Source organism: Haemaphysalis longicornis, unplaced genomic scaffold (assembly GCF_048455015.1).
Source record: "Haemaphysalis longicornis isolate Haplotype H1 unplaced genomic scaffold, Haemaphysalis longicornis Haplotype H1 scaffold_1, whole genome shotgun sequence".
NCBI classification, from domain to species: domain Eukaryota; kingdom Metazoa; phylum Arthropoda; class Arachnida; order Ixodida; family Ixodidae; genus Haemaphysalis; species Haemaphysalis longicornis.
In genome coordinates this window covers 82,339,134-82,356,923 of record NW_027526203.1, presented here as the reverse complement: position 1 = coordinate 82,356,923, position 17,790 = coordinate 82,339,134, and the positions used below count along the sequence as shown (strand labels likewise).

The 17,790-nt window shown below is 46.2% G+C and overlaps 1 protein-coding gene and 1 pseudogene across 1 annotated transcript in view; both read left to right on the top strand.

Moving 5' to 3' along the window:
* The window catches only part of LOC144177807 (peroxisomal ATPase PEX6-like), a 172,525-nt gene extending 154,960 nt beyond the window's left edge, over window positions 1–17,565 (top strand). The window contains exon 23 of the mRNA XM_077705390.1: window positions 15,900–17,565. Within this exon, the coding sequence (XP_077561516.1) occupies window positions 15,900–16,060 (161 nt within the window). The 3' untranslated portion in view covers window positions 16,061–17,565. The remainder of the gene's footprint in view (window positions 1–15,899) is intronic.
* On the top strand, window positions 551–1,998 carry LOC144174114 (uncharacterized; annotated as a pseudogene).
* Window positions 17,566–17,790: the final 225 nt, after the last annotated feature.

Below are 17,790 nucleotides of genomic sequence, written 5' to 3'. Positions count from 1 at the left end.
CAGAGCCCTCCACTACGCTGCGCCTCATTGCCTGTGTAGTGTCGGCACGTTAATTAAGGGGAGACACGGGTCGAAAAATCGCGTTTTTTTTTTCGGAAATTTTCACTTTTTTGTTTTCAGTCGTATTAGATTCTTTGAACATTCATGTTTACCAGAAATAAATTTCAATCGGTAATTCATATCAGAAGTTACTGAAAAATGCGTTCAAGTAAGTACCGGCGACCTAAAAAATCGCTGAAATCTGCCGAAATCCACGTTTTTCCGGCCCCGGTATCTCGAGGCAGCGGCACCGTGCGCCATTTGTAATCACTGAGGCAGGTAGAGTTGTCCATGCTCTCTCAAACGCAGGCTCGCAGAGTCTCGTACGGAAAGAAAAAATACTATAAAAAAGCGTTTTTTGAAGCGCCCCTGCGTGCCGTTTGAATCGCACGGTGCGTCACGTGGTGCCGGAGCGAGCGCGCCATTGGCTAGCGCAGCGCCCGCTTGTCGCTTCGGCCCCACGCTGCATCGCCAACTGAACTTCGCGAGGATTTATTCGATTAGTTATGCGATGAATCCAGCGAGAAAGCAGGTGTACAAGGTGAAAAAGTACCGGACGATAAACAAGTATGTGGGAAAACGTCGTAAAGTGCTTTGTCAGACTGCCGCAAAGGCGAACGGCCCGGAGAGGTCTAGGCCTAACCCCAGCGTCGGCAACGATCACGACGACGGCTTCGCCGGCGGCCTCGATTCTGCTGCAAACTTCGTCAGCGCCTCACAAAAAAAACTGGAGTTTTTTGAGAAGAACGAAAGGCATGCGCGTGATGGCGCATCGTCAACAGTGCTGTGCGACATCGATGTGATGACGGCACTTGTGGGCGGAGCGGCGTGCCCGTCTTGCCGTGAACACAAATTTGTTGTTCGCGAGGTGGCAGAACGGCGCAAAGGACTTTCATCCTATCTCGAGTTGCGGTGTGAGAACAGTGAGTGTGCGTCTTGTGTTCTCTCTTCGGCACGTACGTCGAGGCGTGTTGCCTCTGGCGAAGCCGCCGCAGCATCTGATGGCTGCGCGGAGGTGGTGCACTACGGCAACGGGAGAGCTTCGCGGCGAATGTGAAAGCTGTCGTAGCCTCGCGTGCCATAGGCATCGGACATGACCAGCTCTCGCGGTTTTGTGCGATTGTTAGACTGGCAAAGCCCATGCACCACAAAACCTTCCAGGCAATCTGCAATAAGGTTCACGATGCTGCTATGAGGGCCGTAGCTGAAAATTTGGACCAGGCAAGAGCTGTGACAAAGCAGGTGGTTGACGTAGTGACGTGGCCGTAATGTACGACGGAACTTGGCAGAAACGAGGCCATAAAAGCCATAACGTAGTCGGCGTGGCTATCTCCCTGGACACCGGCCTGTGCTTAGATTTCGAAGTCCTGTCGAATTACTGCCACGCTTGCACTCTACACAACGACATGGGCGGGTTGGGCACTGCTGCCCATATACAAGCGCCTTTCTGACGAGAAGCTGCTGGCCCGATGCCTTCAAGGGAAAACTCAGAACGCTGCCGAGTCTCTCAATAGTAAGGTGTGGCTGCTGTGCCCCAAAACAAAGTTTGCTTCCCGGAGTGCTGTGGAGACTGCCACAGCCATTGCTCTGCTGGCCCGATGCCTTCAAGGGAAAACTCAGAACGCTGCCGAGTCTCTCAATAGTAAGGTGTGGCTGCTGTGCCCCAAAACAAAGTTTGCTTCCCGGAGTGCTGTGGAGACTGCCACAGCCATTGCTGTGCTCTGGTATAACCGGGGCCATGCAAGCTTCGAGCTGGTCCTGGAGGAGCTTGGTGTCCTCCCACCAGCAAGCTTGACCACCCTGGGGGACTACAGCGACAAGAGGCGCGTTCAGAAGATGAATGCCCAACAGACTGCTGAGGCGAGGGTTCACCGCCGCACATCGGCCAAGAGAGCTCGCCTACAGGACTCCGCTCGGAAGGACCGCGAAGGAGTTACGTACAGTGCGGGCGAATTCTAGTCACTGTGGCCAGCTCCTGGACATACTGCCTGTGCATTGGACACACTTTTGAGTGTTTGCAAGTGCACCCTAATTAGTAAACATGTTTCAAACCTTGAAACGCGTTTTTCTCATTTTGGAATTTTTGGCCACGGTCACATTTCACTCGCATAGTTTCATCCCCTTAAAATTGTCCTATTGCAATGAAACTTGGCACACACATTCTTCAAGGTGTGTAGAGTGCCGTTATCTATTTTGATTTACGATACATGTCCATTATCAATCAAAACATACCAAGAAATCATACAAGGAACCCTGAAAAAAAGAAGTTCGGCAGATCTGTTCATTTTTTGTAGTAACAGCTTTTTTTCTCATAATTTTAACCTTTAAGTGCACACAGTGGTTCATGACAAGCATAATAAGCTATTACACAAATATCTCCACAAAAGTTTTGATGTCGAAAAAGCGAGAGTAAAAATCCCCTTGTTTTGATATTGCATGTGTGATAACTTTAAAAGTAATGAGGCCACACAAAATCTGATAACAGTTTTGGAATCTACAAGAAAAAATGTCTCTGTGGCTAAATTTGGAAAACCCTAACTTGAAAACTAAAGAAAAAGTGTTTTCGAGTAGCGTCTCCCCTTAAAACTCATATTCAATTACTTCAAATCGAGTCAGTAACATGAAAGCACATACAAACGTTGCACAGTATGTCATCAGAAGGCATAGGAATAAAGAAAACCACGACGAAATGAGGTACACCACATACAAAGCCACGGCAAGCCAGCGTTGCAGTAGATAGTTTCGTCTGCCACTTCTCCTCATACCCTCTGAATGTCATTAACTCTTTCGTGACCATAGGCTATCGTTTACGGGGGTGCGATGATTTTCAAACCAACTGCAAAAAGTAAAAACGACGCTATTCGGACAAGTGACGCCATCTGGCATGTTCATTGGAAACCCCTTTTTCAATTTCGTTGCTCTTTGTTTACATGTTGGGTGGTAGACGGCATCGCGAGTGAAATTTGAACCCAAGGTAGCAGTGAGTTGGATGAAAATGGCGTCCTGTTTCACTGCACGCTCAGCAAAGGCGGACAGCGGTTTCAGGGACTTCGGCTTCGGATTTTTTTAACCCCAGCAGCAGCGATGACTCCAGCAAGGATGTGGATTTTTCAGATTTTGGTTCTGATGAGGACTCTCCCATTCAACAGCCTCAGACTTCGGCAGGGGCTGCCAGGGAAGGTTCAATTTTGACTTTGCACTGTATTTATAAACAAAACGGGCCTAATATCTGACGACTGTGATATTACTTCCTTGTGTTGGGCCTGAACAACGTGCGGCAGGGATATTTTGCCAAATGCACCGCGCGGCATCGCGTTATCGCCTTCAAGATAGCCTGGCGCTCATGTAAAATTAGCACTGTGGAGCGACACGTGCTGCTTCTCAAGAGCGCTATTTTTTTTTTCTTGTTTTTTACCACTGCAGTGATAAAAAATTTTGGTGCGAGAACACGAACAGGCATGCTTGGATGCATGTTTTAGAGACACCGACTGACTCTCGAGTGGCTTCGCAGAGTGGCACAGCCGTCAGGGTCGTTAGGTTGGTGGGCCCGCAAAAATCCATAACTTGGTGCACAGCATTGGTTTATATGTTGAGTCAAAGCCTAGGAACGTAGAAACATTTCGTATATTTTAGAATTCCTAAAACAGTTTTTAGGGTCAGTAAAATCGCCTATTTGTGTTTTGTGTATACTTTTTTGTGAATTTTTGTTGTTTCGTTTTGTGTTGTTGAACAATAAACTGTCAATAATAACACCTTTCACATAACTGCCGTTATGTGTTTGGAAGAGTAATTTATAAGCTAAAATTTTGTGTATAGCAATGCTAAATGTGTCGAGTAGCTCAAGAGAAAGTTTTCTGGAAGCACTCAAAATCAGCCATTTTTTCCCAGTCACGAAAGAGTTTATGTCTAGCTTCAGTTCAGTCGCTATACTCTGCTTAGTGGCCCTGGCAGCTGGCGGCCCCCAAACACATTTTTGATGCTTGCGACTTTTTTTCGCTCTCTCTCCTTTTTTGCTGTGTCGGTCGTAGACACTCATTGTGAAGAGAATGTGCTACAAATATAACAGCATAAACAGCACAGTTTGCTATGTTTGAAGAGTGCTGGGCTTGGTACTCTGCATCCACGGTTGGCTCGCCCAACTTTGGTCATGATTATAGGTCTTCCCCCCCCCCAAAAAAAGGCCAACTTATATTGGAATAAATACAGTAGGTTGCCATGCCTAATTGACAGCAATTTAGCAGCAAAGGTGCCTTTGTAAACTGGGAGATCAGAAAAAGGTAACAAATTAAGCTGGTGTTGCGACCACTGGCTATTTTCAGTTACTTGTGGCATAGTTTATCATGAAAGCAGAGAAGCAAGCGTTGTTAGGAGGCTGCTTGTAAAGAACCATGACACACATGCTTATCAAATGGCTTGTACAAGTTTTGTTGAACAGCTGATGTGACTGCTGCAGAGCTGATGAAAAGTGTGAGGAAAATAACCGGGGAAAATGAGTACCTTAAGTTACAATTTCTAGGCATGGAATGTATCTTCTGTTTCGGAATGAGTTCTGGAAAGAACAGTAAGGAGCCTGAAATCTATGGGCTAAAAATCATTGGCCCAGTCTATATTAAGGGGGGACGCAAGTCTTAGAATGGTAAAAAATCGCAAAAAAAATCCATTTTGCGAAAAACACATTTTTGAAGTCTTCATACCTTCAAGCACCTACTCTAAAAGTTTCACCGCTGAATTTGATCAAAAGGAATCTTAAAATCGACTTTGACAACGCAGCGGGAGCTGCAAAACACCGAACACTGGGCTAAAATAGCTTGAACTTCGCGCGCGCGCCACACTTGAAGCCGACTGCCGGTGGTGGCCATAGAGTTTTTACAATATACACTAGAGAGGAATCTGGCACTAGCGTCTATGCGGCTCACATCAAGGCCGTCTGTGTCGTCATGGACCGCCATTATACATCGCGCTCGCCTTAGTTTCATCATTGGCTTGGATTGGAACGTTTTAGTGATCGCAAATTTAAAGAAAGTGCCACAAAAACGCAAAGAATAGTGTGCAATTATGTAAGTGGAAAATAAAAACAGGCTGTTTTAAAACTAAGGAAAAAGGAAGTAAAGCGTATTTTTGCCAGAACTGTTGTGCCTGCTATTCCGCAGGCCAAGGTTGTAGTTATGAACAAGGTTAATCTTTGGGGGGGGGAACTAATTAGAGACACTGATTATATCAATTTTACCATTATTGCAAATAATAAGCTGCTTGAAGAGTTTGGAAAGTTTTTTGAGCGTGCCTATTAAAACGTTGCCTCCTTGTTGAACCAGTGCACCAATCGCCAACTAGTTTAACAAAAAAAAAGAAAACGTGGCGTTAAACAGTCGTGCGAGATGACAAGATAGGACGCATACAAGCGCCCGTATCTGTCGTATCCCCGTGGTCATATCTTGTCTTCGTCGAAGTACGTTTTGTTTCTTCTTTAAGTCGGCTACAAATTTCGCGGCGTCATATTATCCGCTCAGTCATGTGTCCTTCGACTGCGGCATGAGCAACATCAGGTGCGATCACGCACTGCCTGCTGTTTCACCGAACACGGCTACCACACAACAGGGAGGATTTCGGCTTCCTTGTAGCACGTAAACATGTTAATGCATAGTGAAGAAAGCAAATTCCCAAAACAGCTTCAGAATCCAATTGTCATGCCAAGCCCAAGCCTAAAAGGGGGTCTTCCCATTAACTCCCACGACGACATGGCTTACAAGGCGCAGTTTCCTCTCTAGTATACTTGCTAAGAAACTCTATGGGTGGTGGCCATCTTGGGCTCGCTTTGTAGCTGCTTTCTTTGTGTGTATTTTGCGCTATCTCAAAATGGCGTCGCATGAGGAGAACAAGCGTTAGCGCCGATTTTCCGAAGGTTGTTTACAAGTTGCTGATTGGCAGGAGCACGCGCACTCGAGTCGAGCCCCCCCGTTCCACGTCCCTGATTGGCCGGCGCAGTTCAGCCGCCTTTTTTCTTTCTTTCTTTCTTTCTTTTCTTTTTTGTTCTTTTTTTCCCCCCCATTTTGTTTTTGCAGGCGCACGTTCGCCGCCGCAGTATTTTCAATTTGGGTGTGTTTTCTCTGCCGTTGGTGACTGTGATTCTGTCACAACGTCTTTTTGTCTCGTGCCGCAATGCTTGGAAACTTTTACCTCAACGAATTACACGCTGCGAGCATACGAAAAAAACAACGGAAGACGCCGTAGAAGACGGCGGTGCCGGCAGGCCGAGATCACCTCTTACGTATGAATTTGGTCCGAGAAGCGCCGCGTAGAAACGTCCATATTTAGATAGCTGTTGCGCTTTGGTCTTATTTGTGAAAAAAAATGTCTGCAGCACAATATGTTTGTGCTTTCCTTTAGTTTGCATAGACGTTGAAAAAGTGCGAAGTAGGAAGCACCGTTTGTGAAGTTTAGCAAAAAGTGTAGTTTTCCAGCGCTGTTTACAAAGGTTTTTCATTACTTGCATAGAGCTTTCCAGATTATTTTTGTGGTACGGTAGCATTCTTGGCTTTTTTTTTTTTTTTTTTTTTTGAGGAACAGAGTGACAAGGCGCTTTTTATATTGTGGCTATGCTGTATAGCAAGATTTTTCTGTCTTATTTTGCGACGTCATGCTCTGCCTTACCAAGTGTTTCATTATCTGGCTTTTGACCTAAGATGATAAGAATGGTATCATTTCATCTGCAATAAATAGATGTAGCAGGTGATGCTGTTTGTATCACTCTGGCATTGATCACCAGGTCCATGTGCAGCTCTGCAGTTTACTTTGTGAGATCACGCTCTTCCTTACGGGGTGTTTCCTTATCTTACTCTTGAGCCAGGATAGCAAGACTGGTATAATTTCATTTGTATTGAATTGGTCTAGCAGGTGATGCTATTTGTACCACTGAAGCATTGATCACCAAAGTGCATTTCACCTAGAGCCTTGCTGTAGGTTTGAGAAGCATTACAGGAGAATCTCTAGTTCTGGGTGGCTGCTGTGCTTTAGTCTCATTGGTAGCACAGAAATAACAGCACATGGTATTTGTGCCTTTCTGTATTCTGAAAAGGCTCTGAGAAAAGGTGAAAGAGGATATACAGTTTCTGAAGTTTAACAGTATAAAATTTAATTTTCCTTCACAATTTGTACGGTATTCGCATGGTTTACATCAGTCTTACGTCAGGTTTACGTGAAGAACAGAGCTACAAAATGATGCTAATTATATTGCTGTAGCTATAGCCAAGATTACCATGATCTGAAGCTTCACATGCAGTTTTCTCAGTTTCTTTTTTTTTTCTTGCAAGACCATGCTCTGCCTTACGGGGGGTTTTGTAATGTTGCTCTTTGGCTAGGATGACAAGACTGGTACCATTGCATTCGTATTGAATTGGTCTAGCAGGTGATGCTATTTTTATTACTGTGTCATTGCTGCCCTATTTGCAAAAATGACTAAATATGAGATAATTTTATACGAATTGTTGATATCAAATGTTCACCTCTTTCATGCATTGCAAAAGTCTTTGAAATGAATAAAAATAGCATAGCCTTTGGCATTATATCCATATAAATCATTACTGAGTTTCATCAAGAGAAATTGCTCTAAACCCCTGTAAGAAATGCCTCAGTAAATAAATTTTAAGGCATTGTATTTTTTTGAACAAATAAAGCTATTTCAAAACAAATACATATTTGAAATCAGTGTAAAAAACTCATGAAGACTGCCAGTTTTCATCTAGCTGGCACTAAAAATAAAAAAAATCGTCTAAAGACCCCTCCCCCGTTAAAGGCCAGCTGCACTCAGAATTTCTACCTCTTGAAAACACTATTTCCGTATAGTCTTCTGAAAAAGCAAGCAAGATGCAAAATACAACAGCTGAACTACGCGTGTGGACGCCACAAACAGTCAGCAAAAATTGGCGATTTTGAAACCGAAAGCGAGGAGAGCGCGGCCATTTTAGTGACGTTGCAGCCGTCCAGCGAGCCGCCGGACAGTCAGCTGCTCGGGAGCAAGCCTGCGCGCAAGCTTTACGCGCGCAAGGGCCAGCAAATGGGTGAAACGTTTGCAGCAGAGCTCGACCCGTTCTCCAGCTGTGTGGCTGGCCAGAGGAAGAAGCCCCGTTGGCTGGAGCATCACAGGCGCTGCATGGCTGTTTACGCAATGCGCCTGCAGGTGCAGCGTGGTTGGCGGCGGAGCTTTTTTAACACTTCTGACTGATTAACGAGGCGTTTCATGGAGCTACCACTCGTGTCCCAGCTGTTTTGGTGGTAGTACTTACTACACTAAAAATAAATTTGGTCAAAGTGAAATTGGAGTGCAGTTGGCCTTTAAGTGCCCCTTTACATTCCCTATAAATGCCTCTTTGTGCCCCGTACTAGCCCGATTCCTTATTTGCCTAGTCTGCATAGACTGCTTAACTACATATTTTCCTTTGACACATTGTGACTCCTGGTATTCCCTGCCAAATGTCACTCTGGATCTGTGCTCCTTATTGTATGGTGGAAGAGAGAAAAACCAACCTAGCTGCAGTGCTACTCTCTATGCTCCCCCGTAAATAAAGGCCAAGCGCCTACTATGTGAGCCTGTTGTAGACTTCTTAATGTTGGTGGCTGGAAAGAGCCTCGATGTGTCACTTCAAGCACTGCATGATCGTATTGCTCAGGGATGCACAGTAACCTGCTTGTCTTTTTCTAGCATGCTTAGGCAACCATTAATCTGTCAATCTGTCCATAACGTGTAACACGATGCACTCCATAGGTATACACGGCCCGTGTGGGAAATTTTAATTCTATATTATGCCGCACATGCATGTCATAATAAGCGCGTTACAATTATCCAATGATTATTATAAAAAAGGCTTGCTAGGTTATCAGAGGCCCTAGGGCCTCCAAGGCAAACACACACATAGAAGTGCATGTGCAGGGGTGAGACAGCTGCGCATATTGCGCAGTTTTGATACAAACTGGTTTTCCTTGCTCCAAAAGCTTGAAAATTGCGAAAATTGCGCCAAACTGCTCCGAAACAGCCCGAGAGCCAAGGATTTTAACGCTCCCGTCAGTTTCAGTGGGGAAAATGCTTACTGATGGCATAATTTTCCAGCACCCCCAATTTTCCAGCACCCCCAATTTTATAAAAAAACGGCATAAAATTGTCCCCGAGACAGTTTTTTGAAAAATGACAATGTCGGGTTGCACATGTTTTAATATTCTGTGAGTTTTATTGTTTTCCCACCAAAAACCATTGCAAATTCCTGCAGAAAAGATACTTCTGTGTACGGAGGTGACAGACTGCTTGTTCAAGTTGATGAAAAAACAGCAATTTTCGGAGCGCCGTATCTCCGGAACAACATAAATGGGCGCCGCCATCTTGGTGTGGTGAAGATTGGAAAACGTGGCCGCCGGGCGAAGAGGTTGCCCGGGGTTCAGGCAGAGTGCTCTTCACCGATTTCTGCCGTGGTTTTGGTTATGGGGGCGGCTGGGTTTGCATTTAGTCGTTTGAGTTGTTGCGGGAAGTTGCGTGACTCAAAAGATGGGAGTTATCAAAACAAAGTGATGCCCGTGAATTCGCCATATTTTGGCCTTGAGTGTGAGGAGCAGTGCGTGCTTGAAATGAAATTTCGGACTCATTGCAGTGTTATAAAACGCTGAGTTATTGCTGCCTTTGACAGCGAGCTCGCGAGCCGCTGGAATGGGGCGATTGACACTGCCGAAGTGGCGGCGCAGGCTACATCGCCACAAAATGTTCAAGCAGTGTCCGATAGCGGGACGGGCTATTATTGCACGCTAGTACTAATGGTTCATCTGTCTGAAGTGAAATTTAATACCAAGAGAAAGGTGGCTAAACATACCACCGTTACTCAAATTACGATCGTAGTGAACGTGCACCTTGGGGATTGAAATGGGAGGGCTGGTGGTGTGCGACGACTGTCAGTGACCCTCGCTTTGCGCAACTTTTGCCGGGGAAATTAATACCGAAATATTAATTTCGGTATCCACATGATAATAAAAATGCCTCACGATTGCTTAGTTTTTCAATTCAATATCTTCGACAGCACTCCTGCTATCTATGCACAGAGCCTAAGAAGTAAAAACAATGGTTTGTAAAAAGGTAGTGCTGTTCATACCTTGTGATGCTTCGGTAGAAAAAAGCTTTATTGAAAGGCTGTTTGAGTGTTATTGAAAGGATGTTTCAGTGTTATGCACGTTCGAAACCGATTAAAAAGTGCAGTTTTCTCCTCCAAGTTGCCAAAAATTTGATTTTTTAGGCACCGAAGGTGACATAATAAATGTCGTTCTGCTCCAAATCAAGGTTCTTCTGCTTCAAAAACTGCTCCCAAAGCAGATTTAGCTGTCTCACCCCTGCATGTGTGAAGAGGAGCCTGTGTGATGCAAGAATGTTCACGCACTGTCTGGCAATTCCGAAGGTTCTGCATATTGTTCAAAGTTTAGGTGGGACCACCTGCTAACGCGCAACACGCCCTTGTGCAAAACGGAGCGCTTTCACACCGTGACGTGCCTAATGAGCTTCGCTGACTAATCGCACCACGCAGCCTCATGGCTCTGGAGCACACTAGCCGGGGGGGCTTGCACAAGGGGCTCCAGATGCGATGTGGCAGCTTAACGGTCTCTGGCAACCTCGAAATTTTAATGTAAAAACACTTATATTTAGCTTGAAAGTTCGCCTTTTTAGTCGCGAGATGATGTGATGTGTGGCTGACCACAGCAAACAACAGACAGAAAAGAAAAAAAAATTGGCCGCGCATCTGCTTGCTTCAATGCAAATGTTGACGAAAGACGATGGTCGTCTGCCACCCCTGCAAAGTATCCAGTGATACGAATTCAGTTGATATGAATTTCGTTGTGATAAGAATTTTCAAAATTCCCCAGCCAAAATGCATTTTATCTAATGTAAAAGAATTTGGATGATCCGTACACATTTATCATTCCGGGGCGGGTGATACGAATGCGCGAGCTGTGAGCAGGCGACGGCGGCGTGGACAAGAAGAGGGAGTGTTGTTACAGTGAACTGTAGTCTTGGTGCAACCGTGCGGCCTCAGTTGCGCGCGGGCACAAAAGGGTTATGGCATTAGTCCTCCCCTGCCGGTAGTAATCCACCTCATGCAGTGTTTACAATAGTGATGGGAGAAGTGCTGCTACGAACGAACAGAACGTTTCACCCTCAATGCTCCCATTCTTTCTCCCTCCCCTCTTTTATCTCCTGCTGTAATCTGCAGCTCAGCTGCCTCTAGTTTCCTTTTTGTATTGTACTTTTTGAATAATTCATGGCCGGGGCGGCGATCAGGCGTTCCCTCTCATTTCTGATGGTGAGTACTCTCACCATTTCACCTCCTCCACATTCCTCGCTTCCCTCTATGCCTCGTGCTCTAGCTGTCCTGTCGTCGCCTTGCCGTGGTGCCTGCGCTGCATGCGCGTGAAACTACATGGCTCGCTTTTGCACCAGATTCGTGCGTGTCGGCGATGGGCGCGTTCTTTTGACGCCCGCATTGACGATTTGGCCCGGCACCCTGGCAGCAGCTTCTGCCTCGGTTGCTGTGCGTGGCAGTGGGAGGAGCCTCACGACTTGCGCCAATGGGGAGACGCTCATCTAATGGCGGCAATGTCAAAACACTCACAGCAGCTGGCTGGGCCACCTCCACGGTGGATATTTGGCATGGGTGACATTTTATAGTGCAGTTTTCGCCCACATTATTAGCTCCTTTCCCACATGAACACATTAATTTACGCCATGAGCTGCGTTGTAATAAAAAAAGTTTGAAGTGGTTGCTGGAGCTACATGCACCCATTCACTATCCTTCACGGTAGGAGCTGACGCCATGTTGTCACCTCCTGTCGCGTGCACAGCATGTTTCCACAAACAGAGAACTTTTTCAGGTGATACGAATATTTTTGCTGCCTCTTGAGATTCGTATCACTGAGATTCCACTGCAATTCATTTTCTGCTCTGCGCTCCACCCCTCGTGCCCTTCTCCTGCCTTCTCGCTCCTTTCAGGACGAATTGAATGAGAGTTTGTTCAATGCAATTCAGTTTTCCTGCCTTTGCAATGCGTGCTTGCCATCTGTTGGAACAGTGCGCAGGTGGCTGGAGTGATAGCTTGCTACCGCTCCACTAAATGGCACTCATCGCGCAAACAGAGCTGGAGATACCAGGAAGGAGGTAATGATGTGATGGAAATTTCATTAAAAATCGTCATCTGCACCGCTTACGAGAGCGGCAATCGAATATTCACCGCAGTGTTGAGCCTAACATCTCTAGGCAGACCTGTGGGCAGACCGGCCGGCTGCTCCCATCGCGCGTCTGCCTCGAGCGTCGCGCGTCATTCTCTAGCCACGGCAGCGATTTGCACTCACAGCGCCTGCATCATGTCCACAGTCGCTTTTTAATTAAGCAGCTCACGAGATGAGTACGTTGGGGCAATAGGAGAAACTGCCGCCGACACGGAATCAACAGTGCTACGGAGGCTCTGCTCTGTGATATCCACCGACAGTCACGTGGACAGCTTTGTTTGTACAAAATCCAACCTTTCGCGGCACCTGCTGAAGCTGAAACTGCGACTGGCCACATTAAAAACATCTCTAATTAAACAACCATCGCCCGCTGAAGCAGATAAGGTTTCTATGCATGATAAATAGGTCATTTATCAATCAGCTACTTACCACAACAAAAAAAAATGAAGATGCAAAATTTTTGTGTCAGTGCCCCTTTAAGGTTTGGCTGGAAGGCTGAATCAATGGACAGATAAACAGACAGGCAGACCAATATTTTTAGTGGTGGAGAAGCCCAGGAAAGATCTTTAATATATGTTGGTGCTTCACAGAAGCACCCGAGTACTTCTCCTAATGTGAAACCACCCAGTCTAGGAGCAGGTTCGAAGTGTGGTGGACTCTGAGGACAACACCTGCACCTCATTGGGGATGTGGAAGAAGGCTTCATTGGGGTGTACGTTTAGGGTCAACAGGAACACCAAACGAGGGGGTTTCTTTGAGCACTTTGTTGAGGAGGATTTTCAGACGCTCTACAGAAAATGCACCAGACTCAAATGACTGCTGACAGCCACTTGCACGGCCAAGTACGCCTTCGCATTGGATACTGTGGCGTGTGGGCGCAAATGGTGGCATTATCAGCATGCACTTTTCACCGTGACTTCGTGCTACTTTTCTTTCTTTTTTTTTTTTTTTTTTTCTTGTCCAGTTTATTTCAAGTGTCGTAAGAATACCTGCTATAGAGAAATCTTGGGAACTTGGTTTTGTGCACAATTTCACATGCTCTACGACCTTTTTATTGAACTGTTCTAACCTAAATTTATTTGCAAAAAAATGATCGTTTCACCTTAGCTAATTTTACAGCTTTTCTGCCATTTTTTGCTACGTACTCTCCATATCAATGTGTGATTAATGGTTCTCGTCTCTTGACATGGTTAGGTATTGTCGTAGTTTGTGGCTATGTCCCTATCAATGAGGCATTTATAATTTTTTGTTGTTAAACAAATACCATAGAACTGCTGTGGTACGAGGTGAAGCCAAAAATCTGTGGGGCCCTCATTGATTCAGTCTAACCAATTATTTCTTGCAGCATCACGGAAATCTTAAAGGGACACTGAAGTGAATTTGTCAAGCTCCCGGTTTTGCTTGCACTGCGTAGACTGGCTCAAATTACCACACTTTTCATCGTTTATCCGGTTGATAAGTCGTTAATTATTTTATAAAGTGGGAAAGAAGAAAAACTACCATGCGTGGTCTGTGGCGGCCGCACCAACTAAAGCTGTGACGTCGCGAGGAGATGGCACCGTGATTGGACGATGTCCGAGGTTAGCATTCAAACAAGTTTCGGTTTCGGTTCTGTAAAACAACATGTTTGACATCCGACGGCATCGTTGGAGGGGCATTCTCGATATCTCAGTAATCGTCGTTCCGCGCTTCTGCCATGTTGTCGGCTGTCAAATGCCTAAGATAAACCTCCCAGGACGGCTTGGAATCGTAGAAATCACTAGCCGAGGCCTACGCAGTGGATGATGCCCTCTGCGTCGCCGCTGACGCTCAAATGCCATGCGCTTTTCCCTCATATTCGGAGCTTGCCTCACTCATGCCTGTATCGTAAAAAGCGTGTTCGCACCAGGCCAAGGGTGTGCTGATTCAGGCCTGTGCCCACTGCCCGCAAGCAGCAGCACGCTACCGAGAACTCGCTAGAGCGTCAGTGGCAGTCTGCGCGCGTTCTGCAAACTCACTCGTGGAACAGTGAACGTTACGGCCCAAAAATGGTGAACTCAGTTTAGAAAACATCGGCCAAAAACGAAAGAATGAACTGGCAAAAAAAAAAAGAAAACGATGCACCCTTGGAGATTCGAACTTGCGACTTGCATAACAATAACCAATCGCCTTAGACCACTCGGCCACAGGCCAGCTCAGCCGATGCTGGATATATAAGGTATATAATGTACAACCAGTTTACACTTTTATTTAGCCTTATCATTTGAAGTACTTTAGGTGACTATTTGTCGTATAGCGCCCATGCAGTAAGCGTCCCCCCAAACTTCCACAATATCTCACGTCTAGCAATTGCATTTCTTGGACGGAAAAGCGTTCGCAGATGTGCGGTCGTGCTGCTGACCGCTGTGCTTGTTCACCCAGCACAAAAAGTGCTTCCTGCTCCCTAGTTTTGTGCTGTACAGTAAAAGCTTCAGTTGATTTTATTTTCTTAGTACCAATATTGACTTCGTTGACTCTTCTCCCGCCTTCAAGTGGCCTTAGATTTTCCTTCTAGCGTAAAGTCAGCAAAGCGTCGCATGTGCCTTTGTGCAGCGCTTGTGTGAGGCGACCTTGACTCGACTTGGAGCTAGATACAGTGTACAAACTAACAAAGTAAAGAAAGGCACATTCTTTCATTCACAAACGTGTGGTGGCTTAGTTTCAATTGAGCGAGCCAATTGCGACGACCCGTCGGCGGCCGGCGGTCTAAACGCTGTGCCGACTGACTCGATCGGAAGGTCGGCGAACCGTGCAGTAGCGCAACCAATTGCCAGCTCGTCTCCTCGTGACGTCACACGAAAACGCCACAAAAAATGGGCGAGGGTGCAGAGAGGAGGACAGCATTTTCGAATTGCTTTTTCTACTAAATAAGTTCGCGTAAACGCGCTCAGAGTGGTCGAAACATCGCCTATGGACTCCGGACTACAATTTGCGCTAGTAATCCTAGCAATGTTTACAAATCATTTCAGTGTCCCTTTAAGAGGGATATTTTCAGGCTCAGTTCAGGACACCATAACTTAGAGTTACTGCAAAAACAATGCCTTTACATCTGGGCTTCTTTCAGTTTTAGTCAGTCTGAGTGCATGTCCAAAGCTTGCGAGTATTTTGTGATGGACTTCAGCTTGTTGGGGTCTGTCGCCATTCAAGATAATACAATAAAATTCATCATTACAAGAGACACTCAAGGGACCCGAAAGACGTGTCTCTTGTAACTAAGGTCCCTTGCATGCGATGTTGCTAACACGGCGAACTAGGAAAACCAACCCAGCCGTTTTCATTCAAATGTTTCTTATAACCAAGTGTCTCTTGTAACAGTGCCTCTTGTAATGATGTTTTACTGTATAACAAAGTTCCTCTTCTCTGTGTGTAGCAACAACACTCTTGACATGGAAGTTCACCAGGCCTGTCGTCTTTAGGTCTCCTTGATTTCTCATTTTGGACTGCCCAAAACTGCTCCAGTGTAGCCCGGAATTTTTTTTTTCTTGCCCATAGATTTTTATTGCGAGAGCCGTCCTGGACAGCCCATGAACTGCTCAGAGCTGTTCTGAACTGGCAAGTAAAAGAGACCAATGCTCTCTCTCTGCCTGTATGTGCAGGCCTTGTTCCTGCCGGCAGCCCCGACATCCCAGTGACCCTGGAGGACTTCCAGGCGGCCCTTGGAGACCTCGTGCCCTCGGTGTCAGAGGCGGAGTTGCGTCGCTACGAGGACATTCGCAGCAAGATGTCTGCCCCCACCACTGCTGCTGTCACCGCATGAACTGGCAGAGGGGGCAAGGCTGGCTCAGCTTGCATCAACAGGCTGCCTGCTGCAGCAATGCAGCCTGGTGTTGGGCCTGCGCTCTCTTTAGTTCAGAATGGCTGTGGTCTGTGCTAGTTGGTACATATTCGAGGGGAATCAGCTTGAATAAAACGAACACAAAAGGAAGAGGGAGATACACTCTTTAGTTGATTTTGAGCAGTGCTTTTTTGGCGGTGGAATGGAGTGGAACTCTTATAGGGCCTGTGTGTCCAAAAGTGTATTCTTGTATTCTTCCCCATGGTTCAACAGATTTAGGGGAAATCCCCAAGGTGGAGTTGGTTTCTGCAAAGGAAAGTTTGACATCCACCTAAATGGTTGTTGGCAACTCCACAGTTCGCCACACGAGTAGACGACGGAGACGCGGATAACAGTGCAAGGTACCCTGTTACTTCAGGCCATGCTCTCTACCTTTTGGCTCATGCCAGCTTATCCACAGGCAATGCACCAAACTAGCTACACAGAGTGTGGGGGCGAGGTTGCAATGTTCAAAGTGCCTGCATCCTCTGGAGCTCATTGCAGGACTACCGAATTTGCACGAGGGTAACACGCACCTTTTTTTCGCTCGAAGTAATGTTCAAATTTGGGTGTGCCTTAGTAGGGCTCAAGATCGAAAGTGGCATCACAGCGGCCGACAGCATAGCCATGGGCATTCACTAATTGCGAAATCAGACTCAGTCCAATCCAGTAGAGCCGTCAACATCCCGAGAAAAATTTTTGGTGTAGTGTACCCATTTCTCGATGAGCATGCCTTAGTCAATTGTTGCTCTGCAATAGCGCCTCGCTTCAGTCATTATGGTGCCAAATAGGTACTGCCACTATGAAGCGTCCATCTAGCGCAAGGCAATGTTACCTTTCGATAGCGAGGGAACCGAGCGACGTCACGCGCGGCATCCCGGAGACGTGGTTTCGCGGTTGGTGTTAACAAACCAGAGCCACGGTTTCATGTCATGCCACTGGCCCTGAGCATGGGCATTTTTGTGAACTTGAACATTCCCAGGTGGAATTAATAAATTAACAGCGAATGAACCATCAGCCCGCACATGTGAAATTATGAAGGCGCTTGATGTAGCAAACACTTCCATTGTTCCCCGCTCCAGTTCTAATGCCAGCAGGAGCTTTAAAGCTTTCCTGCCCGCACCTATGCTAATCGATTACATATTATCGACGCTTCCTCCTCCCCTAGCTTGCTTATAAGCGGCACAGTCAACTCGTTTCCTGAGGGGTAGAAGGGATGCAAGGGGCACCACGGCTCGTGGCGCCGGCGCAGTTGGCACGAAGAGCCGGCAGCAGCTCGCATTTTCGGCGCATACTGGAACCGGATTCAGTCATTAAATCCGATCTAATTATTTTTTTGAATGTGCCCTAGTAAACTTGCCTGCGCGTTACAATGGGGGGTTCGTTATAATCGAGCAAATACAATACTTAATGGTTGTGTCCTTCATTATGTTTATAAATTTGTGGCAATAAAGTGCCTGTTTATGTAACACCTGTGGTTTTTGAGCTTGTTCTGTTCTGTCTTTAAGGTGTTAATCGCACCTGAACAAAGGTGCACTCTTGAAAGGGCCATGCAGACAAAATACAAGTTTGTATTATTCGAAGAATTTCGCATTTATAGTGCCCCCAGCGCTTCTCCGGAAGCAAACGATGCTTTATTCACTGAGAGAATAATCAATTTCAGTTAAAATTTT